The sequence below is a fragment of the Rhyacophila brunnea genome, unplaced genomic scaffold, assembly GCF_057557595.1.
Source record: "Rhyacophila brunnea isolate RB1 unplaced genomic scaffold, BYU_Rbru_1.0 scaffold_3, whole genome shotgun sequence".
In the NCBI taxonomy this organism is placed as follows: Eukaryota; Metazoa; Arthropoda; class Insecta; order Trichoptera; family Rhyacophilidae; genus Rhyacophila; species Rhyacophila brunnea.
Window position 1 is genome coordinate 19834366 of NW_028232965.1, and position 26287 is coordinate 19860652.

The following is a 26287-nucleotide window of genomic DNA, read 5'->3' on the forward strand; positions in this document are numbered from 1 at the left end:
AGCTCGACATTATTGTGGACTGGCTATATTCTGCATAACTACGTTCAATTCACATCGGACTAAGGTTTCGTGTCTGACTGGGTCCCAATATTTTTTCATATTCTTTCATACCGGTGCCACTGATAAAATAGACGATCATTTTGTATGGTCTATAATGTGTTTTATTTGATACTATAAAAAGTTTTGGTAGACCACTGATCTATTCATAAAGATTCGCATAAGATGTGATATCTAGATTACTAGATATACTGGAATCTAGATTGGCTTTTTTATTAGTATTTTATTATCATTGATGGTGAGGTTGTTCCGGTATCGTCTGACGCTGTCTGGCTTTCACCTAGCCATACTGTATTTAATTGAGCGAGGTACTATCTGGTACGAAAAGGATCCGGTATCATAAACTTTCGTTTGTTAATAGTAATTGTAACAATTATCTTATTTAATAGATCTTGGCTTCTGGAATTTAGAGCATGTTTTCTGTTGTCTTATCTCAAAAGAAAAATTCCACATCTATATTTCACGAACACACTCCGATGTTTTTTTGGGGCATATCTAATTTTCGGTGTTTGTAAAGATCTGGACAGGTGGGACCTCATGCAGGTGCTTTAAATGTCCCACGATACCAATGACGTAGACCAGTGGCGAAGACTCCATACTAGGCGATTATTTACAGCCTACCTTCTTAAGAAAAATATTTTTTATTAACATATATAATATAATCACATAATAATATATTCAATATTCCCAATGACATCTATCGTATAATTGTCATAATAATTTTAAGATCTTTTCCACTATTTCAATAAGCACCATTTATGGCATGTCTTGAAGGTTTAAAAAAATAAGCGACATCTCGTTTCGCTTTACATATTGTATGGATTACGTTCGCGTGAATCGAAAATTTTTTATATGAAGTTTGTTTCTCATAATTTCAAGACGTCTGCGGCGGCCCATATAAATTGGTAAGCTATTTAAGAAGCGCTTACGCTTACATATTACGTAAGTGCACATTTATTCAAAATAATTTATAAGATAATTTAAAAAAATAATTTCTAGGGATTCAGACACATATAAATATTGATTGTTGTTAAAAATAATAAATAATTTATCTCGTGATTTTTATTTGTCAGTTAGTTTATTCATAGACTAAGACAATTTATTCAGCCAATTATGTAAGTTGAAAATATCTGATATTGTATCTAAGTCTGTGTATTAAATATAGAAGTATTTTAAAATGTCTAGTTTACGGGTTAAATTATAAATTGTTATGGAACAGATTCACAACAACGGATATTTTCAATATATTTTGAGCGTATCTTGCGTTTATATTTAAGAAAATAGATAATTCAAATTAATTGCTTAATTTTATACCATCAGTGAGCTTTTGAAATTTCATCGGTTTTTTTGTACCTACCTATTCATCAGTAGTTATGTCGGATTATCTTCTTATTTCCCGTAAGTACATCTAACAAGTGTGCTTTCTCCACAGCCTACCTGTTTCCAAAAGTCACCTTTCGCCACTGACGTAGACATAAGTGTATTTCTAATATGCCTATAGATCGTTGGTTGAGCCGTAGAGCCGCTGGTTTTTTTAGTAGGTAGGTATACCAAAACAAATTGAAAACTATCTAGTCTATTTTCCAAAAAATATTATCGGAACGATATTATTCTGTTATGTAGGTACTCTACTACTTATGGAAAACAATACATCGATACAATTTAGGAATTTCCATAGCAAGGTCAACCCTGAAGAATCCTCGAATCGACGAAGAACACCGAGATAATCTAAAATTCTCCATTCCGTCAATTCTAAATTAAAGGCGTAGGTACTTACTGTAATAAAATGAAATGAAAACAAGCTAACGTCATACAACAACCAAAACTATACAAACGTTGGTTCTTACATTATGACGTAAAATAAGCTAGAAAACTACCCCAGAAATAATAATGGTCGATGAACTACTTACATTATATCCGATTTTTAGCATTACTTTTTGTCGACGTGTAAAAGAAGGCATGTGTGTTGTTCGAAAAACAATGGTGCGCGTATTAATTTTTCGATTGGCGTTTTTGCTCATCGAATATCCATAGAAGGCGGTCGGGCAGATTGGTCGTTTGGTTTGCACCGCTAGAGGCTTCATTTTGTTGACACCACCCATTTTTAGGAATTCATCTGATTTTTTCGCCAATCGATTCTTTATGGTCGATTTCCAAATAGGAATGTAAATATTCCGTAGATCTATTTTTTGAGATAACGGCAGGTGAAAAAATCACTACTGCGATAATGACATTGGGAGAGCAAGATCGTTTGATTTTTTTGTAAGATTTAAGTAGTACCGTTACAAGGGTCGTGCGAGCGGGCAGATCGGGCAGGGTCGCAGAAGTGGAGTTTCATTAAATGTGCAAGAATAAAAAGTGAACGGAAAATTTCAACATAAAATTACCAAATTATGGGGTAACGAACTTTCTTTATGTAGAAAAATCGCCTGTGGCGTAAATGTTTTTGGTGTTTATTATCTTTAAAAATGTGTAATAGGTAAGTAGGTAAGTACTAAATATTATTTTGTCAATTATCGTTTACTTATCGATTTTCAGTCTTTCGTCTGCTTAATTATAATATGTAATGTTGAAAATATATGAAGAGTTTATGATTTTTATATTAACAAAAAAAATCGGAGAGCGTGATTTTTTTCAGTTTTAGAGGGCCGTACATTTTTGAATATATTTTATATAGGTAGGTACTTACGTATTATATTTTAATTCTGTTAATTATAAACAAGCACTATGGAACTTATAATATTTAGATGTTGGTAGTAAGTGTAGTTTACGTACCTACCTTCAAGGTTTGTGTTAGTAAATGGCAGCATTTTTCGTAAATACGCTAAAACGAGCAATGTATTGTAAAACTTTTTTTTAAATTTTCGCCTAAAATGTATGCAACTAGAATAAGTAGACAAACCTGCTACAATGCTAATAACGCATGTATCTCCGTGCTACATCTTTAGGTAGATAAATATATTCCTTGATATTTAAAATTATTTCACGCTTTACATAAAGGACCATTTTTGTTTGAAGATTACCGGAGCGTCTTTCGTCGGAAGAACGTCGATTGCACGTGGAGTATATCTTGCGCGTGTTGGAGTTGGGTGCCTGTGCATCTACGCGTGTCGGTGATGGTGTTCGTCGAGGTCTGTCAGGCGGTGAGAAGAAACGTGCCAATATTGCCTGTGAACTCCTCACGGATCCTGCGCTCATGCTGCTTGATGTGAGTAGATGAAGATTAATAATAATTATACAGTTGGCTGCAATAGCTGAGTGGTAGTATTTGGCACCAGAAATATGGGAGACAGATTTCTCGAGCTCTCGACGATCTCCCCAAAATTTCTGCCGCGAAATCCTTTTAAGGTCCACGTCAACATCTTTTTTTTAACCATTTTTTTTCATCGGCGAATTTAAAAACTGCCTAAAACTTTTGCCCAAAAAATATTTATTAGCGAATTTTAGAAATGCCATTTCAGATCTGTCAGCAATTTTTTTCAACCAACCAATTTCTCGAATTGTTGAGGATACATTAGTGATTTCTCGAAAAATGAAAATTTATTTCTCGATATCGAGATTCAGTTTTTCTCATTATTTCTCGAGAAATCTCGCCTATGAGAAATCCTATGCCTTTGAAAGTGGGGTGCCACATTATGTACAAAGGAATATTATTAAAAAAAACATAAGTACTTAAATAAAAGAGAAAAAAATCATATCAAGGTGGCACATTACTAAATATTTTTTTTATATTATTAAAATGTTAGATACCAACACGCTATTTACTTTTTGTAACAGGAACCTACGTCGGGCCTTGATTCCGCGGCAGCTCTAGCACTGGTATCAAGTTTGAGGAGGTATGCAGCAGACGAGCGGAAAACCATTATCCTTACTGTTCACCAACCTTCTAGTCAGATTTTTCATATGTTCGATTCGTAAGTTATGAAACAATACTTTTATAATATTTAAAAAAAAATTAATACTTACCTCTTTGTATTCATTGGTATTGTCCACGGTTTTTGAAATTAAAAATCACGCAATTTTACGGCTGATTTTACTAGAGAACGTTATTACTAAAAGCTGGGGGGGGTGTCAAGAAATACAATTTTGTGTCCCTGACAGTGTTGCCATCTTTTTCTATGCTGATTATAGTACAAAGGCGTAAAAAATATAGTATTTCTGTAAAAAATATAGTACAGGAACATTTTTCGGCTTAATTCCTTTAAAATTATAGTATTTTGGCATATTTGGCGTAAAATTATAGTATTTTACATTTTTTACAGAATCAAAATTATAGTTTTGTACTATAATTATAGTAAGGTTGGCAACACTGTTCCCTGAAGAAAATGGGGATAATACATAAGTATAGTAATAATTACACTTATGGCCCGAACACATTACCATCACGTCACATGCTGTCACGCTGAGAAACATTGAGATCTCTATTCTCAGCGTGACAGTACAAGATGTGATAATAATGTGTTTACTTTGTTTGCTAGGGAGAGAACGATACCATCTCAATCGAAAGCAATGACCTTACAAATAAATGGGATATAACTCTACAAAAGCTAATTCCTCAACATAATAATATCTCTGATGGATTTCATATAACATTAATGGACATCATATTGGTAATAGTGTTCACACAATTTCTTTTTGATTGATGGAGTAACACATCTACGGAAGTCTTTGTTATGATTATTGGATTAATATATGATTACTAGGCTTAGGAATTTTAGGTGCTAAAAATGAATAATAGGTACCTAAAATATGTAGATATAATTGGAAAATATGTTATTAAAATTTCATAATTATGTGCTAAAAAACAAAAATAGGTGCTAAAGATTTAACTAAGTATTATAATAAATCATATATATTTCAACAGTTTAATTTATTATTTATTCACAAACAGAAAACGCTTTATTACAATAATAATAAAATAATGCTTCAAATTTTGTGAATCTTTGACGATTTTGATCTTAGCAAATTTTTATACATGGAAAAACTTCTTTCCACTTCTACAGATGTTATTACATAATGCATAATATATAAATGAAACTATTTCTGAAGTAGAAGAAATTGAAACATCTGAGGCATCTGATGGATTTTCCAAAACAGATGTAATATTCTGCAGCGTTTGAAGTCCAATATGTAAAAATATGTAATTATCCAGAAATATTTAAAAATAGGTGCTAACAAATAATGCTTAAATGTTTCAAAATTGTCTGAAACAGATAGATATTTTGTTGTGGTACCGCTCAAAAAAAAATATTTAAATACCTAAGAATCCTAAACCTAATGATTACTATAATTTTTTATATCAAGTATTTAATATTTCCTTTAGATTACTGCTTCTTTGCAATGGACAAACAGCATACTTTGGTGATGTGGATAAAGTAGTCGATTTCTTCAGTGGATTAGGATTACAAATGCTCCCACATTACAATCCCGCAGATTTCATATGTAAGTAGTAATTGAGTGGGTATTTTTAAAACTATAAAATTTATGTTAACATGTAAGTATGTGTAACATCTCAAAGGGTATGTATGAGGTTCTCCAAATTGCTAAACGTCAAACTGCCAAACACCGAATACGTATTCTACAGAGGGAAAAAAGTGTTGTGAAAAATAATCGGCTATACTATAATATTAGTATCAAGGGGGGTACTCATTGCGTTGTATTATTATTGGTACTTATGTAAAATGGCACAAATAATTATCCACCACGATAATGAATTGCATCTCAAGTTACATATGCTGACTAATTCTTCAAGAATGTCTTGAAACTGATGCTCACATAGATCCAGTTATAAAGTGGGAAGATAAATTTATTATTATTACTATGTGATTAAACCGACACATCAAAACTATATTATGCCGATACAACATAGAAACAATAATGGCCCAAACATTACCATTAACGTCACATGCTGTCATTCTGAGATAGAGATAGTGAATCTCTATCTCAGCGTTGTCACGCTGTCACGTAACACGATGGTAATGTTTTCGGGCTATAATGCACATACATTTTATTGTAACTTTTATAATATGTATGTATGGGTTTCTATACTTCCCCAAAATACCCTTGCATTTATTTGAGCATTTTCTTTTATCTAAGTGAGAAGTGAATTATAAATAATATGTATTTTTTGTTTTAATCACTAATCTTATATAAATATAATATCGGTGTATAAATATACACTTAAATAAGCCTCGGCTGAGACTTTCTAGCTTCAAAAAAAAATAAGAAGTGGTTAAAATAGATCTACCTACTGTCATCCTCCCGACAAACTGCTAAAAGAAAAGGAGCTTGGGTGAATCACATATTTTCATAGACGATATAGAAGAGATTTCACTATAGATAAATCACATGGTCGACCATCATGTATGTAGCTGTGAAATGTTGAAAATACATTATCCGATGATTATATCCGGCTAGTATGTACAAATATTGTTTATTATAGCCATGTCTTTATGGGGTTATTGATGGGGTAAGCCCGCACCCTTTACTTCAAAGACAGGTGATCTACCTCCACTACTTTGTTACTGATGAATATTGGTATAAACTAACAGTAATATTTAATTATTTCAGTGGAGCAGGTGAAGAGTTCTGTCGAAGTACGAGAACGATTAGTGGCTGCAGCATCAGCTGTCAGCAATAATTGTAATTCGGACACGATTCTACAACATCACAATTACAAAGTAGACCTTACCCCTACCTGTGAGTAACACCATTATATAAATTTCATTTAATTATTATTATTATAATGATATATCATCAAAAATGTTTAAAAAATAATGAAATGAAAGTTTTATCATGATAGAATATAAATGATCATAAGCTGATATGTTTTTGACTTACTTTGTTTATATTACAGCAGAAGTATCGCACGTGTGGTTGGAAACAGGTTCTCATGCAAGCTCTGCAACGGACTGTGAACCCCTTCCTCCCCCTTATGCTACAACTTTCTTTACACAATTTAAGGTATACTCATAATTCCTTCCTTCATATTTATAATTTAAATGCTTATTTTTGATTATGTCATTTTTTATTTATAATGAATTCGCAAGAATTAGAATTGCAATACTCTTCATTGTCTCTTTCGAGTACAATTTTTTTTCCAATTTTGGGTTGATAATATTTATTTGTCTATACGGTTTATTAAACAATTTCAGGTACTTTGTTCGCGAAATTTTAGAGAAGCAAAACCTCGCATGTTATCATGGTTGAACTGGGTGCAGACGGCTGGTCTGGCGCTAATGGCTGGAGCCCTCTGGTTCCGATTACCTCGGGCCGAGGCTTATCTTCACGATTTGCAAGGATGGATGTTCTTCTCGCAGACATACTGGATGCTCTTCGCCTTGTTTGGGGCATTGAGTAGTTGTAAGTTATTATAAAATATTTTGTAAATGACAAATTTGATAGATGCCAGGTTGAACTGGATTATTGTCATATAAGAAAATAAAAAAAGATATTGCTGGAAATTTTTAAATAATTAGTTAAAATGACAGCTATTTAACTAATCTAATTTATTAGTGGTGAATAATCAATACTATGCAATTATTTTACATTGACTTTGACTTAAGACTTAAGAAATAATTTAATTTAACATGTATGAAAACTCACATTTAAAATATATGAAAAACACTGGCAACATATCGTCGCTATAGGATTTGTTTCCCGAATAAACCAAATGTCAATTTTTCAGGAGACGAAAAACAAATTTCATTGTCGTATTATGAAATATCAGTAGATGTATCAATCATTTTTTCTACACTGTATGATTGCAACATTATCTAAGAATAAATTCCAAGAATAATATACTGGTATAAATCAGTAAATGCACAGAAAATGCGTTTTATTTACAAGTACTCGTTGTGGATATTCGGGAAAATTTTAGCGCTCTCTCAGAATAATGGATATTCGGGACAAAACAAGGACGTTCGGGACTTAAGACCGTAGCGTATTGCTGCACGGCCCACGGATTACTGAGTGGTCAAAAAGTACGCACCTCAAATGTTATATTTATTTACACGATAATTGTTAATGATTACTTTTACTATTTAAATACCTAATGATCGTAATAACCCAAGTTCGTAGGTAATAATAACATGCGTCAATCGCTTTTTTCGGTTTTTTTCGTAATAAGTAATAAAATAGTTTTTAATAATCTTTTTTTTTTTATTCAACGAATAATTCACAAGATTTCAGAATGTACCATTCTAATTAATGAACATACATAATTTTTAAAATCACTTCTGAGAAAATATATTATAACCAATAGAAAAAATCTTTTTGAAAAAAGTAAGACACCCGGCAGGAATCGTCCCTGCATCTCCTGGGTTTACGACCCAGTCCACAAATTATCCACTATGCTACGAGGTGACATACTTATGACGACAAACTTTAACTATTGGCCTTTTAATATCTGCTCATCAGTATTCTTCAAAATCAAGCGACTATCGGCGATCGGTTTTGGTTTATTAAATAAAAGTAGGTATCTACTACTTCAATTACTAACCGACGTCACGGATTTCTCCAATATTTTATGATGGTACTTACTCGTACTTGCTAACAATTTTATATTAATACTTTTTCCAAAAAAAAAAAATCTATGTATATATATCTGTATATTATTATATCTATATATTTCTATAATTAACAATTAAACTTATTACAAACCACCAAATAAATATTATATATTAACTATTGGAATGACAATACAAAATATTAGCATCTATAAATTAATTACCATTGGCTGCTAATATTAGGTAGGTACCAATATCCTAAGTATATAATATTTACCAAATAAATAGTTACTAACATACATATTAAATTAAATTAACTATCAGCGCATTCAAAAATAAATAATAGCATCGCCTTTATTTTCATAGAAATACCTAGATTAAAAGTAAAATAAAGACAAACAATGTTTATTTAATAATAATTTGAAATAATAATTATTTTTTACGTCATAGTTGTTGCCGGGTCACACTGTAGAATTCACATAACCGTTGGGATTTTGTGTCATTTATCAAAACAAAATGCAGTTATTTAGGTTAAAATACTCACTTCCGTAACTTTACTATAAGTTCAGGGCGAACTGGTGATGTATCAGCTATAAATGATCTCTTCAAATTTGATGAATTCACTATTAAAACAATAGTAACTTTAAAAACAATAACAATAAGACGAAATTTGAAAGAGCATTCCGGACGGCCGAAAAATATGAAAGTGGGCGCGATTGTTTTAGAGCTGGACAGCGTGAATGTGGGAGCGAGATGCACGGCGTCAGCGCGGTTTGATTGGCTAAAAGTCATATTCGGGAAATAAAAGCTCAGCCAGAGATTTATTTCGACCGAAATTAACTTGGATATTCAGGTACGAATAGTTGGACATTCGGGAGAACAACACGGAGTAATTGAAACTTAACATGGCGTATTCGGGTTTTTCAAAAAAATATCTCTGTTCCTAGATAAAAATATATTGTTTTTATAAACGATTTCGGTAGAGTTCGATAAAAGAAATTGAACTGCATTAAAATGTCGATTTCGACAAAAATGGATATTCGGGAAACAAATCCTATAGCGACGATATGGTGGTAAAATAAAAAAACAACAATAATTCCTTACTGTTAGCCACCGACAGTCATTTAAGTCTGAACTTGCTGTTCTTTTCTGTAACAAAATATTATTAATATTGATTGTTTTGAACAGTTCCTGCAGAGCGCGAGGTGGTTGCAAAAGAACGCAGAGCCGGTACTTATCGGTTGTCAGCCTACTATTTAGCCAAGATGGTGGGAGAACTTCCTTTGACTGTTGCATTACCAGCGGCTTACCACGCGTTAAGTTACCCTATGCTGGCAGCGGGGGCGCCTCCGGTCGCTCTATTCTTGGCCATGTTAGGCGCTCTGCTACTCGCTGCTCTGGTCGCACAATCTGCAGGTCTCTTTCTGGGTGCCGTGTGTATGGACCTGAATCTCGCTATCACTCTTAGCGCACTCTATACGCTTGCAACTCAACTGTTTGGAGGTAAATATGATATAATAATCTGAAATGAAATCAATTAATTAAATGGTTAATCCCAATATTAATTAAATTACAATCGGTAGGTAACCTAACGCTAATGTTAAACTTTTCCCTAAAGAACGTTATGACTCTCTGGAAGGCCGACTATATTCAGGTCGTGGCACTGAATTACGAATTATGATCGCAGTGTTTGTTATTGATTATCTTCGATATATGTGGTAACCTGTTTGTGATAAATGAAGATTGTCGATTGCACATTTCGTTCAAATTATTACCATTTATTTCAATATGCATTTCTATAAACCGTTTTCCAAAATATTGCATTCGAAGTATAAACATTAACTTGGACTGCCATCGAAATTTATAGTTTTGTGTCACGACATCACTATTATAGTGGGCCTCGAATAAAAAGATAATTATGCTCGATTACCGGGATTTCATTATTATCACCAGAAAAAGGCATTGATGAATAATTGTCAAAGAATGGTATGAAAAAATGTTTACCTATTCTAAGCAAAAAAAGTTTATCGTAATATTGTCACTAAATGATCCAGATAATTTTTGTCTGTAGTCTGTAATTTGTCTGTAGACTCAGTTGAAAAGAGGATATTATCATCAATAACCTTCTCTTAAAATTGAAAGTTGATTTTTTTTGTTTCCATAGGATATCTTGCAACACGGTTTCCCTGGTGGCTTCAATGGGTACGGTATACATCCATGATACATTATGCTTACCAGAACATGCAGATTTTGGAATTCACATATGGAGAACCCATAACGTAAGTGGTTTATTTGGTTTTATTCTGACTGCAATATGTTAACAGTTAACATAATAAAATTATTTTCTCTCGGCATCGTACCACAACTGAATCAAAATTCATTTGTTTAATCTGATACAAATCAATATTGATGTGAGATTAAAATAAATATGTGTAAAAATAATAATTATTGATGATAACTTGTCATTGAATAATAAATTTTATATTTGAATTGTTTTTCTTATGCGGAATTATTGGGGTATATGCGGTGTGGAATAAGTTAGATATTGGTGCATACTAGTTTGATACGGTCGACAGTTTCATATACCTTGGATCTCTTGTAACTCGACATAATAATAATACAGAAGAAATCAACAAGAGAATCATGTCTGCGAATAAATGCTACTTTGGCCTGTTAAGACATTTTTTAAGTCCCGCATACTATCTCGCCGAACTAAAAGCACTCTTTACAAGACACTTGTAAAGCCAGTGCTCACCTATACATCGGAAACCTGGACATTAACTCTGCGAAATGAACGAGCCCTGAATATCTTTGAAAGAAAAATTCTACGCCGTATATATGGACCGATCAGGGACGGCACCAATTGGAAGAGAAGATATAATGCTGAGCTCTACGGGCTGTACGAAGATTGCAGCGCAGTTAAATCAATTAAGATTGGGAGACTGCGATGGCTAGGTCATGTGCACTGTATGAATGACAATGAACCGGCAAAGAGAGTGAAGTCCAGCAATCCAATAGGGCGTAGAAGAAGATTCGCTGGTTAGATGGAGCTGCCAGTGACTGCCGTATTCTGGGGGTACCGATTTGGAAAGCGGTCACACTGGATAGGGACAGGTGGAGGGAGCTGTTGGAGGAGGCCAGGACCCACACCGGGTTGTCGCGCCCCTGATGATGATGATGCGGTGTGGAGTGACATTTGGCTGCAATGCTTTTCTCATTTGTGCAGGTTTCCGATCACACATTAACAAATGATAAAAATTCCTGACAGTAACCGTGGAGCAGTCTGGTGCCACTCATAAGGTAGCAAGTGTTACAGACTAGCAATACTTGACACAGCAGAAAAATCATAATGTCTCCTAATATCGCTCTACAGCATGCAACGAAGGAGAATAGAGACGCAATACCTTTACGCTTTAGACATTTCACCCTAGAGTAGTGTGAATATATTATTAATTATATTAATAATTCCATATGAATACATGTATCTATTGCGGAACACAAAGATTATTTTGTTTCCAAAATTTCATAGAGATTGGCTTGGTCATAAATCTTTGGTTTTAGAGGAAATTATAAAACTTTTGAGGGTGGCAAAAGAAGTTTAATGAGTGATAATAATAAGAGGCCATCCATGGACTGAAACCGTATGCGGTTTAGATCCGTGTGCCATACTAAACTTATGATTGTTGTTCATGAAAATATATTTTCACTAAATTTGTAAGTGTACCTAAGTGTATGGTATAAACGGATACGATCAGATGCTTATAATATACTTTGTGGAAATATATTTCCATGACCAGAAAAGAGAAGCTTAGTATAGCACACGGTTCTAAACCGCATACGGTTTCAGTCCATGGATGGCCTATAAGACAAAGCTAGTAGTAATGCCAAACATGTCAATATAACAAACTATGTGATCAAGACTGCCAACCTAAATACAGTGGAGCCCCGATCTAACGTTCTCACATAAATCGTTTTTCCGTATGAATCGTTCATTTTTGAAAGTCCCGCCAAAGAAAGACCCATAAGAACAATGTTAAATAATCCCGCATTAACCGTTCCCCGATTTATCGTTTTCCTCGATCTATCGTCTAAATATTATGGTCCCGTCACAAATATTATCCCGATTGACCGTTTTTGTTGAATATTTTTCATTTCTTTTTCGTAGAATTGTTTATGATACAGACCTTTCAGTTGCGTCGCTTTGTTTGCACAGGTCGGTCGGCGCTCAGGCTTGCCTCGCATCTCGTATCACAAATTTTTATAAGTCGCAACTAAAATGCCCCCCATGAGAACTAGAACTCCCCCAACTAGAACTCCAGCTGAGAAACTGAAAAAAATTCAGGAGAAAAACGATTTTTTTTAAAAAGAAAAAATTTATATATCCCACATTTATTGTTTCTTTTTTCAGGGTCCCTCAAAACCGTAGAATCGGGGTTTCACTGTAATTATATTTTTGATTTCAGCTGCGCATCACCATCACAATTTCCTGGTTGCGTGAATGGAACTCACGTTCCTCCCATGGAAATATTGGAAGCAGGAGGATGTGCCACACCATTATGGCTGAACACAGGAGCTTTGCTGTTGTTTTTAGTGGTTTTCCGTCTGGCTGGATATGTTGTGCTTCGCTGTCGACATTGATGTCAATTATCTTTTAAAGACTATTCGAACTCGTATTATTTGTTTATAGTGTTAAATTATTGTATGCATTTATCTATGTCATGACTGCCTATATTATAAGTGAATACGTGGATAGCTTTAAGATTTATATTGTTAGCGATCTGTAATATTGTATTATATAAAAATGTACATAATTAGTTGTTTAGTTTTTATACCTATGCTTTGTATCTATGTCTGTTAAATATAGCTAATTTCTTATGACATTTTATGAGCTAATGGAAAAAATACAATGTAAGTATGTGATTTAATGAAGTGTAGAATATTTTGTAATACCACGTTAAATTTCATGTGATCTTTTTTAAGGTTTCAATAGATCGACGAAAATATGATAATGATTACTATAATTGATTAATTATTATTCTAGTTGTAAGCAGACGATGATGAAATCTATCAGAATCATCCCATGTGATACTATTTCCACGTGTGAAATCGGTCAAGCATTATTAAGTACGTAACGTAAGATCAAAATATTTACTGCCTGAAGATGTGTTCATGCTAAAGCTGATTAATCTGAATTTAAATAAAATATAATAAAAATCTTGAGTGTTGCCAAATAAAAACATTGTTTACCACTACTCATATGCAGGCAATAATTTTGTATCATAATATTTTTATCACAAAACTGTTCAGTTAGTTGGCTTATTGCATTCAATATGAAAATGGTGGATTATTTATTACCTTAATAATACTTGCCAATCGTTTCCAGTACATAGTGCAGGATCAGAAAATAATATCAAAATATTTTATTTCTTTCATTTATCGCACAAACACGAATATGTACCCAGAAAATCATTAGATTTTGAAGAACTTTACATTTTCATTTATTTAATATTTTATGACTAATTTACTGACCGAAAAACATGATTGTAATCCAGCAATTCAATAAACTGTCTATGTATTTACATTTTTGGCCAATTAATTAGGTATGCTCAAATATTTCAATAAGGTTAAATAATATTAGGCAATATTTTTCATACACAAAATTTATTGGAATAATTCAAATTTTTAAGAGCTGAATCGTATGTGCTTTGATAAAAATTATTTGAAATGTGATATCAATTAATATAATACTTAATGATTGTTAATAACTCCTATTTTGAAAATACTTATTCAATCAACTTCAGAATTGAATGATACTAATTATAACAGAATACAAAATATCAGTGACATTTTAATATAATAATATTGTAATAAAATAATGTTAGTTTCCTTAAATCTAATTCACTCGCATGATAAAAATGAATGGTGAGTGTAAAATCCTCACATTGTATTGTAATACAGAATACCACTTTAATGTATTAAATATACATTCCTACATTCTTATATTATTTAGCATTACATTTCATACATAATAATATATTTATTAGTAAAGCTTCTTACTTATTACTAATATGACACAAATAAATTATATTGTACCTAATTATTTACTACTAAATTTCATTTTTATTGGTCTATAATCCTACTTTATAATATAAAAACCGAAACAAGTTGTCAGGAATAATTATTTTTATTAAGTACCTAATTTAATTTTTTTCATTATAATCATCGCTATTGTAGCACTGACTGTGTTATTAAATAGACTGATACAAACACATATAGATTTTTTTAAAGATAATATTGTTGCCTTAGAATTGGTTTGTCGAAAGCATGTGGAATGTTCAGGAGACGAAAAACAAAGTTCATTACCTTATATTTCGCTTGAAGATCATTCATATTAATTTATTTTACATAGTAAGAAATATTATATTAGAATATATTAAAAGATTAATCCAGCAATATTGCTCATTTAATTCATAATACTATGTATTTATTCAACAGCAGATACTGCACTAAGGCATCAATCGCTCCAAATTGTGGAGATAAGACAATCCAATTCGTATTTTTAAATGCTTGTCGTCATACGCTACTGTGGCAAAAAACGGTTATCTGTAAAATATTAAAATTAATTGAGTTATAATAAATATGTAAGCGGGGGTATATAAACATTTCCCCCCGGCTGCGTTTTGATTTTCGACACTCGATAGGTCTTTTGCATAGCTTTTTTTGAAATAGTATTCGGTACTGGTTTGCAAAATATCCACACATTAGACAAACCAGCACAGAATGATTGTTTTGTACCCCACGTTAGACTTTTTTTTTTAATATCCCTGTTTCTAATGATAAATAAAATATTTTTTTTAATGATTTCGATGCGTTTATATAAAAGAAATTGAACAAACCAATCATAAGGCGATGATTTGATAATATTTCATTCATACAAAATTATTTCTTAAACTATTTAAGGATTAAAAATATTTTTTATATATAATGAAGCACAATGAATTATAAAAATTACCAGATTGTGTCATTTCCTGTATACACTTAAATAAATATTTTAGCACTTTTCCTATTCCTATAGCCATATTATATCGATGAGATCAATTTTACCAATAATAACTTAGTTTGGGAAGTGGCCTTGTTAGGAATATCACAATGACATTCCGTTAATAGATTGAAAATAATATATTTAGAAACCTGGGCAAGTAATTTTTGTTTTAGAAATTTATAGATACTGACTTATCACTTTAATTCTTGTTTGAAAGATATTATATTTATTTAAATAAATAAAACATATAGTACCTACCTACTTAATCCACATAATTTTACATTGGTACCGAAAAACCTATCCTTATTATGTGGATTAAGTACCTAATATAATTTTTTCTTTTAATTTAATATAATCTGATTGTGAAAAATGCGTTCGTTAACCAGATGTAATTAGTTTTAATCTGTTTCTTAATGTAATTATTATTTGTTTTTTTATGTATTTATACCAGGGTTTCCCAACCATACTTTCATCAGGAGCACATAGCACATTTATAACAAAAAATGGAATGGCAGGCACATTTTTTCCAATGAAACTTACATAACTTGACAGAGAAATACTATGTATATATTAGACAAATATCAGGTATTTTTAAAATATTGTTGAATATAATAAAATAGATAATATTGATATGTAATTATTTTATTTTAATAAAAATATATATTATGCGAACGTTGGATGCAAAAAATATATAACAACACAGAATAACATTTTAATTAGTGAGATGTTTGGCATCGGATTTTTGAATCGACTTTGAATAGATAGGAATGTATGTGGATATTCCAATTATTCTTAAACAGTCATTTAAATTCATATCGGTGAGTCGCGATTTGTATTTTGATTTTATAATGCTAATTAAAATAATGTGCACTTACACCCACGTACGGAAGGTTGGGAATCCCTCATTTATACCTTTAATTAATCTTTTGTCAATAATATATGAGAGATGACTATATATAATTTATGTAGAACTAAAATTAAGTTAAGTTATATTATTTTATGCAACACCAACACCAACACCAATGTGCCAAAACTTTCTCGAACTACAAGCATTTTTTAAATTATTATGAAAGTCTTGTAAAGGAATGATTTCTTATCAGTCAATATTATTGCAGTGGACATTCAAGGTTAATAAACATGTTGATCTCATTATTTTATATAATATTACGATGCATATCATTCAATAATTTTCATTTTTCATGGGTAGGTACTATTGGCAAATTTATTGAATGAAAAAATCAGCTCAGTAATGTTGAATATTTGCAATTACATAATATGTAATATAATTTTTTTATACTAATAAATAAGACATTGCAAAGCAGATTTCTCACTTTATTTATTTGCCACCATTAACTCATTATTGCAGATGAATTCATTGTTTTAACATGGTAATCATTTTATTGTTTAAATTAATTCATATGAATGTTGGAAAAGAAATCTTGACCTATTGCATATTTCATTTGCTCCATGTTGTAGAAAAAATGAGCCATACTTGTACACTGAAGCCACAAATAAAAATAAGACTTATCAAATTTAAAAGTTTTTCTTACAATACCTTACAAATACTAAGATAACACAAAGGTTATTTATATTCCTTGGAAAATATTCACAATAATGTTAATGATATTGAATGGAAGAAAATGTAATTGATCATCAATAGGAAAAATATATATATTAAGTATGAATTAGTAATGTTTCATTAATGTCATATTGATGGTATATTAAAGAGAAATTGATGGATGATCAAAAAATTACGAGTAGCACAATGTCGCATAGAGAGGTGCATGTTGGGCATAATGCGGAAAGACCACAAAATAAACCAATGGATAAGGAAGCAGACAAGAGTATGCAATGTGATAGACAGGTTGCTAAGCAGATGAAATGGCAATGAGCTGGCATGTTGCTCGGAGTGGACAACGGTTGGACAAACATTGTCATACAGTGGTACCCAAGGGGCACTAAACAACCACAAGGACGTCCTAAAACACACTAGATAGACAAACTCATAAAATTCGTTGTAGAACAATCCAAGAACTAGGGAGCAAAACGAACGGAAGGAACCAGGGGATGGTTTCATCCAGCAGTGGTTCAACTTCGGCTGATGATAATGATGACTAACATATTTACTATCTATTTTATATAGTAAATTGACCAAAAATATGGTACATATACTACAATTATATATAAGGTTAGCAACATTCTAATGTCTGAGGGTGTAATTCTTAAGTTCATCATTATTGTCCATAAGCAATAATTGTAAATTAACATTGTGCACTTCAATGATTCCAAGTTGTTTATATATTTCGACTGGCATCATATATCACATCATCTACATAATATCTATATTATCGAAAATTATATTAATAAAAATACAAATCAAATATGACGAAATAAAAAACATCTTTATTAGCACAAACTTCTAAGAATAGCACCTTAAGGGGACGTTCTACAGAATTGGCCTTGAGAATTGAAAATATGATTTTTTAACATGTGGTCCATAATATCTGGTCTACTAGTTAATATAAAAAGGTCGTGTCAACGTTGTTTGTGTCAATAAATTTGCTCTATGACTCGATCCGACTCATATTTCATCAGGGCTGTCGAAGACATAAATCATAAATATTTATAATTTAAAATTTTTATTTATAATATATATTATTTAAGTTTTGTGCATCTAATGCCGGGTCTACACTGGCAACAAGTTAAGTTGCTAGCAACCTCGTTAGATTTTACGATAATTATGATGATTATCGTAAAATTTCTTAAGCAATTATGGTATCGTAAAAGTATCGTAAAATTTAATGAGGTTGCCAGCAACTTGTTGCCAGTGTGGAAATGGCTTAATATCCACTGTGGTTCACGTAGTGGCATGGACCTGGGGTTAACTAATTCAGGAAGTCCAACACCCATGATAGAATTTTTTCCAGTTTGGTTTATATTCCAAAACTCTTCTGTAAAAATCGTTTCCGATTTTATAAATGGAAATTTCTCGGTGTACATAGTAAACAAACCTACGAATAAAAAAAGACAAGAAGGAACATACTGATTCATCGCAGTAAAATCTGGCAATCAAATTCGCCATTTTGAAAAGCGACGATTTTGCGTAAACAAATATCACATGGTCTGTACGTGTGCGGCAAACTTCGAATGTGTTTGTAATTTTGTGTATTTGTGTCACTACATTTCAAAACCAGCCATGTCCATAATGGATGAAAAGGAGAAAAACAGCTTTTTTGTTTCCTTGTGTACACGGTCATAAAGATGAAAGTTTATATTATTGTGATTATAGAATGTTTAAAACTAATTAGTTCCACATTATTAGTTTTCATGTAATTTTCATAGATTCTTCAAAAAATGGATTTTTTATATGGACATGGCTTAGTTTGTCACAAAATCAACCAAGTCCTTGCGGACTTGGCTTATTTTGATATTTCCGTGGCAGCCATTTTATTAGATATAATGGTGCCATTCTTCTGGGCTGGACTTAGGAAATGGAAAATGGCGAAATAATAAATAAATGTTGATGATAACATAAATTTATTTTCAAAAAAATTTCTCAATATAATAATAATATTAATTTAGACAAACAATTAAGAAAGTGTGATTACGACGGAAAAAATATGGTTACTAATTTTAAAACATAAAAAATCGATATAAAAGTGACTTCATGCTCGGCAACACAAAAACCTAAAAAAATCCTTCAGGAATTGTTATAATTATAGATTTGTATTGAAAATTACATTTTACAAATGGTCCAAATGGATAATAGTCAATATAAATGGTTGAAGCCCATTAGCTGAATACAATTCTAGGAAATGCGTTGGTTTTAATAATAATTAAATGCCAATTATATCTCAGGGTATGGATATTCAATAATTCTGACAATTTTATTTTGTTCAGTTTGGTCAGTCACCATCACAATTTGAAATATTTTAAATAGTGGTACACATTTTTCTATTTGATACCTACAACTTGGCAATCATAAAATAATTATAAAATATATTCTTAATAGGATGTATATTACCTATTTAATTCAGTAAATCATGTACGAATAATTATTATTAAAATCTTTAAATTAATTAAGGAGTAGGTACGGTGTGTGTGTTTTTTTAAGAACTGCAAAGGGTTCTATAAGTCTCGTAAATTAGAATTGTGTAAAACCAAATTTATATTCTCAGTACTATGACTAAAATGTCAAATGCGACCCTGCTTGACACCGGATGCTTTTTAGGATGCAGGTTAAGAAGAATAAAACTAACCGATTTTCCTTATCTTTGGCGCTTTTTGTCGATTATGCCTTAATTATTCGTTTTTTCGCCTTATCGTGGGTCACTTCTGATATTTGAAACCTTATTTTTATTAATTATTTCTATTAAAAAATGTTGAAAAAGACACTATTGACACTCACTCACTCAACGGTTTGTAAACAACTGACGGCCATGTTGTTGTAATCGCCTTCAGTGATTGGCCTGAATGGACATGGCTGAGTGTGATATAATTACTTCAGTGGATATGGGTGAGTCTGAAAAAACTGTTCATCTTTGACTTCCATTTACTTATTATTCAGACGGATTTGGATGGTATTGATAATACAGAAATGTTAGACAGCATTAGTTATTCAGCAATTCACAAAAAAGTCAAAAATACCTAAAGGTGGACTTGGCTGCTTTTGAAATGTAGCGACACATTTTATGTTTGTGTATCACGCATTGTCGGCCTACACATTTTGATGTTATCTTGCAAAGTGCGAATGTAATGTTTTCAAATAATTGATATGGATTAATTATACCATCGTATTATTTTCTCGAAATCATAAACATACTATAATAGTATTTGAGTATCAACCTATGTTCAATTTGAATTGGGTTATAATAATAATATACCCGTATATACATCAATAGTATGTTTGCTACAAAATCCACCCAAGTTATCAGTACGTACTTGCACAGGTTTGATTAAAAACTATGATGAAATTAACATTTTAAAAATATTATATTACATAATATTATTTTGACAGCCCTGCTTTCTGATCGGCGTATATCTTGCAGGTGTTTATAAAATAATAATAATGTTCAGCGGCAGACAATATCAAAAATAATAATAATGTTTCTTGAAATAAAATCTCTGATGATTAGTGATTTTTGCGAAAAGGTTGATTTAAATTAACGTACTTAAGACGCCGAGGTCCTTTTTATACTAAATTATATTTGAATGTCGAGCTCTTGGTGAGGTGAAGGGCAGGTAGAGGGTCGAGCCTACATCCACATGTTGTCGAATTACGCACTAACAACACAAAAATAGACCCCTCTAACCAACCCGCCCTGCACCATACTCAGTCTTAATCGAGCATATCACGAGGCCATACGTTTGATGTGAAGCATCAGCAGTTTTTTACGCCTGGAAATGTCTCACGAGCAGATCCCTAAGACTAAGGTTGCCATGCACTTAAGTATACTTTGACTTAAGTTTACAAAGACTTTCTAATAAAAGTGCCCATGGGAGAGAGGAGCATAGTGAACCAACAGAAACAATAATGATTCTAATTAATAAATATATAGTACAAAAAACAATATGGATATACAAAATTATGTGAAGATATCTTCACGTCTGCATTAAATGCAATAAAATTGGCCTTTGTGGCAACCAGGTTGGATGCCCTGGTTAGACTGACTTCACTAATAATTCATCAGAGTAGGTAAATTAGTACACACATACATTCTGTATATCTGTTTCATCCAGACGAAGTAGCGGGCTATCACTATTATATAAATAATATAAGTTAATAAAAATACATATTTAATCATCATTCAGCTGAACAGAGAACACAATAAAGTGCCATATATTGTAAAAAAAAAATTACAATATTTAAATGAATACAAAATTAGATAGTAAATACAGTGGAACCCCGATCTACTGTTCTCGCATAAATCGTTATCCCGCACGGGTAGCTCATTTTTGAAAGTCCCGCCAAACACCAATAAGAACAATTTTAAATAATCCCGCATTAACCGTTCCCCGATTTATCGTTTTACTCGATCTACCGTCTAAATATTATGGTCCCGTCACAAATATTATCCGGATTGACCGTTTTTGTTGAATATTTTTCATTTCGCTTTCGTTGCTTTGTTTGCACAGGTCGGTCGGCGGTCAGGCTTGCCTAGCATCTCGTATCACAAATTTTTATAAGTCGTAACTAAAATGCCCCCCATGAAGAAAACTAGAACTCTAGCTGAGAAACTGAAAATAGTTCGTGGAAAAATATCCAGGAGAAAAATGAGTTTTATATTACATCCCGCATTTATCGTTTATTTTTTAGGGTGCCTTGAAAACCGTAGAATCGGGGTTTCACTGTAGTCAACGAATTCAGATACACGCAAGTTGCACTATTGTTTGTGAGGACCAAATACCAATTATTGTTCTCTTGTGACGGAATCAGGTAATCAAGTGTAAATAATCTGAGGTTATTGGCAATTATCTAATCAATATAATAGTCGGAATTATAGTTCCCGTAATTTAGTTTCAACTATATTTTTGGTTCCGCTGATAAAACTATAGAATAAATAATAATAACAGCATACGTGTGAACAGGGAATGTAGATGAATCTACATTCTCTGTTCAATTCACTTCAATAATCATTATAAATCGTAGCGTTTCTCGCTGGGATTTTGAAAAGCATCTTAGTAGCAAAAGGTTAAATCTTCATTCATATATAATGAAATGCGTGAATATTGTTCGGGCAAAGTTAGTAAGACTTCTTACTAACTTTGCCAGAAAGGTATCTTCGAAGTTCAATACCTAGCCATGCAATGTAGCCATTAGAGGTGAGTTGGAAATACTGTCACCAGTTTGTGTACTCAAGTTTTGGATGAAACTACCCATACTCAGTATGTGTGGCCCAATAAACTTGTGATGATATCATCGCGAGTTTCTGTTCTGTGCGCTCGCCAGTTGGTAGACTTTCAACACTATTGACATTAAATGCACGCAAACGAGATAGAACTTGAATATAGGTATATTTTAATTTATTAGTCTATTGCATTTGAATGTATAAACAATAGGTCATAAATTATGTGTCGCAGCACAATGGTGAGATGACGCACAGGCTTAGGCTTGTTATAATTATGACCGCTCAAAACATGTTTAAAATAAAAATAATGTCTGTTATTCAATTTTGTTAACAAAAATATTATAACCTAACAGAAAAACAACTCTTAAATTTAAAATTTTATAATAAATGGGACATTTCGAAAAGCGGAGCTCAGCGTATTTTTAGCGATTCTATTGAAGCCGATACACAGTCTGAGTTCCCTGAGCCAATACGTATTTCAAAAATACTAATATGGAGTTGGTTTTAGTTCCAGTTGAGTATGAAACTTTTGTCGCATACACACTCCAAACGCTCTATATAGTATTCCAAATATTAGTATAAGTATTTTGGAACAAGTTTCGATACTAAGTATTTTTTTATATTGGTAGTAAGTATACTTAGTCTTCAAAATCGACCAGTTTTCCCACCTCTAGTAGCCATGGTTTTATATTTATGGGATCAGTGGGTCTATTCTATACTTATCGACCGCTAAAGTGATAAATATTGTCAAATTTAGGGTAGGTTTGTATCAAAGTATTAGCACTTATTGTAACAACTACAATAAGATGCTTGTCTTGATGCAAAAGTACTACATTTTAACAGCACTTATTGCAACAATTATAACTAACGTATTGTAATTGTTACAATAAGTGCTAATACTTTGTTACAAACCTACCCTAAGTTTGATAATATTTATCACTTTAGAGGTCGATAAGAAGGCATAGGCACCTTACTATTCCGTCTGAGATTGAAATATAAATAATACACTGTTCTAGCGGCCGCATAATTATCATATATATTGTATAACGCCTTGACAGCAAATCGTCCCCTTATTGCAGAACTAGCCTAACTGATTTTTTGTGATTTTTTTTTATTTGACAGAAAAATTCCTTTTTTGATTCTCTATTTGGAGTCAGAACAGGCGTATCTGAATTATCAATATAAAAAAAAGTTATCAGCTTAGATCATTCCAAGCCTAAATTCAATCTTAAAAATATTTTGGAACTAAATTAGCCTAACTGACGTTAAGCTAGTTCTGCACGCAAAAGTACACCTACACGTTGGCAATATCGCCTCTTTCTATTGCAGTTAGGATTTATTTGTACTAGTTCGCTGTCAATGTCAACTGCCAACGTAATTATGCTGATGCTGTAATTACCGACAAGTATTGCAATTATTCTATGGACCATCTAGTGGCTCCTTCCACATCTAATTCGTAATTTTAATTAATTCGTAATTTTCTACCGACAATGGATCAGACTATGAACCACCACAGCATTCACTATCATCACACAGTAATGAAAACTCATCAAATGGTATTGGTAATATTGTAAATCGACTTTCAGCACCTGTCCTAGAGGTGATTAACTCAAGTCAAGCAGGAAAAAAAGACTAGGAAAAGACATCGTAATGAAGCTCTGTGGCGTAGAAATGTAATAAAAAAGCAGCGAAATTCTTGAAACGAATTTATAAACTGGAAAAACAATGTAATATGTGAGCATCAAATGAAGGAACCCTCTCCTCAAACATGCAAATTTGGTTGTTCTATAAAAATTACCCAAGAACAGAGGGTTGCAATATTTCATCAGTTTTGGAATTTAGGTGATATAAATCATCAACGTAAACCGCTTCGTTGAATTTAATAAAAAAAAGAACTACAATTGATATAAGTTGAAGGTAGAGAAAGAAGTCATCGTAAAATGACTGAGAACTCAAATTTTCTTTAAGAAGATCTTAACAAGATTAAAATATGCCAATTGTTTTTAAACTCATTGAGCATACGTTATCAAATGGTTAAGACTGCTGCAAAGAATTCATACCACCTTAATTCAAGCACGGTTGCTGATGACAGCAGAGGGTCGCAGAGGATATTTGCGGTAAGCGACCACATGAAGCAAAACGTGAGGGATCACATCAACAGCTTTTCTACAATAAGCAGCCATTGTTGCCGAAAAAAGACCACGAAGCAGTACTTGGATGCAGCATTAAATATAACAAAGATGTTTGACCTATATAAAAAGGACTATGAAGAAAAAAGCTTGACAGCCATTGCTTCAATGTACCTGCATATAGAGGCATATTTTGTAATGAATTTAATTATTCTTTACTCCGAAGAAGGACCAGTGTGACTTTTTCTTGAAATATGAGCAGAGCAGTAATGAAGAAAAAGATATTATGAAAGCAGAATATGATACTCATCTAAAAAATAAAGAAATTACCTGAAAGTTAAAATAAATGTCAAGGAGCAGGCAAACTTAAATAAAACGTTCCTATTGCGCAACAACAAGTCTTACAAATCCCAGAGCAGAAGCCGCACAACTATACTATAAACACAAACAAAAGTATGCCACATACAATCTCAGTATTTATGATCTAGGATCACAACAAGGTCATTGTTTTATGTGGCATGAATCAATTGGAATAAGAGGAGTGTGTGAAATTTGGAAGCTGTGTCTTTGATTTCATCAAACAACAGGTATCGGGATAAAAGAATTCATATTTTTTTCAGATAATCGTACTGGAAAAAATTGTATCCATTTCATGTACTGTATGTACATGTTCTGTGTGGCCAATTTCTCTTGTAAAATAACACATTTCTTTTCAGAAAAAGGTCACACGCAGAATGAAGTTGATTCGATTCATAGTGTTATTGAAAGGGCTGCCAAGAAAATACCAGTATATACACCGAGCTAGTGGTATTCAATAGCACGATCAGCATGTAGGAAGAGACTCTATGCCTACATTGCTTAAAATCAACAACCAAAAATTGGGATAAGGATGAACGTGGAATCAAATTTTCTTGGCAAAAGATAAAACGAATCTCAGTAATGCCAGAAAATCCACACACACTCCAAATCGAGTACAACTTTGAAGATTCGCCTGCACCAGTTAATACAGCTGAGCGTAGCCGTGGACCACTAATTCAAAAGATAACTGACTTCAAATTGATGCCAGTAAGAAGTTCGGTCATACCAATAGCTAAGCTAAAACATTGTGACCTAATGTATCTTTGCCGGGAGAAAATAATCCCTGTTGACTACCATTCTTTCTATACAGGACTGATCACCTCACCACAAGAAGTGAATAGGGATGAAACCGACAGTGATTAAATTAAAAATAATGCTTATGAGTAATAGGTTTTATTGCCTGTTCATTTATACAACTTCTTGAACTTTAACTTTCATTAATAACTACAGTATATTATAAGTACCTATGTTCATTGAAGTGTTTGGTAGATTTTGTGAATAAAAAAACTATGTCGTGAGACTTAATTTTTATTGTGTAGTGCTATACAAATTTAGCCTAACTTCCTAATGCGCTTAAGGTACCATTTTTTATTGCCTAATGTTCGCGTTCAAATACCTTAACTCAATTAAGATAGTTCTGATCTGAAATATTGTAGTACAACCATATCCTAATAGTTATGCAGAACAAGCTTAACTCAAATAAGATAGTGCTGATTTCAAATACTGTAGTGCAAAAGTAGCCTATCTGTATAAAATATGTGACGGAATATAATTTTTGGTATTTTTTTTCACATAAATAAAGCATTTAACCAATGCATTATCATATACTTAAATCAATTTTTTTAT

At 32.2% G+C, this 26287-nt stretch overlaps 1 protein-coding gene across 1 annotated transcript in view; it reads left to right on the forward strand.

Moving 5' to 3' along the window:
* E23 (ABC transporter G family member E23) overlaps positions 1 to 13336 on the forward strand; it is a 117985-nt gene extending 104649 nt beyond the window's left edge. The window contains exons 3-11 of the mRNA XM_085952581.1: positions 3076 to 3265; positions 3835 to 3971; positions 5381 to 5499; positions 6628 to 6756; positions 6914 to 7020; positions 7212 to 7419; positions 9753 to 10067; positions 10729 to 10843; positions 13028 to 13336. Coding sequence (XP_085808707.1) covers positions 3076 to 3265; positions 3835 to 3971; positions 5381 to 5499; positions 6628 to 6756; positions 6914 to 7020; positions 7212 to 7419; positions 9753 to 10067; positions 10729 to 10843; positions 13028 to 13202 — 1495 coding nt within the window. The 3' untranslated portion in view covers positions 13203 to 13336. The remainder of the gene's footprint in view (positions 1 to 3075; positions 3266 to 3834; positions 3972 to 5380; positions 5500 to 6627; positions 6757 to 6913; positions 7021 to 7211; positions 7420 to 9752; positions 10068 to 10728; positions 10844 to 13027) is intronic.
* Positions 13337 to 26287: the final 12951 nt, after the last annotated feature.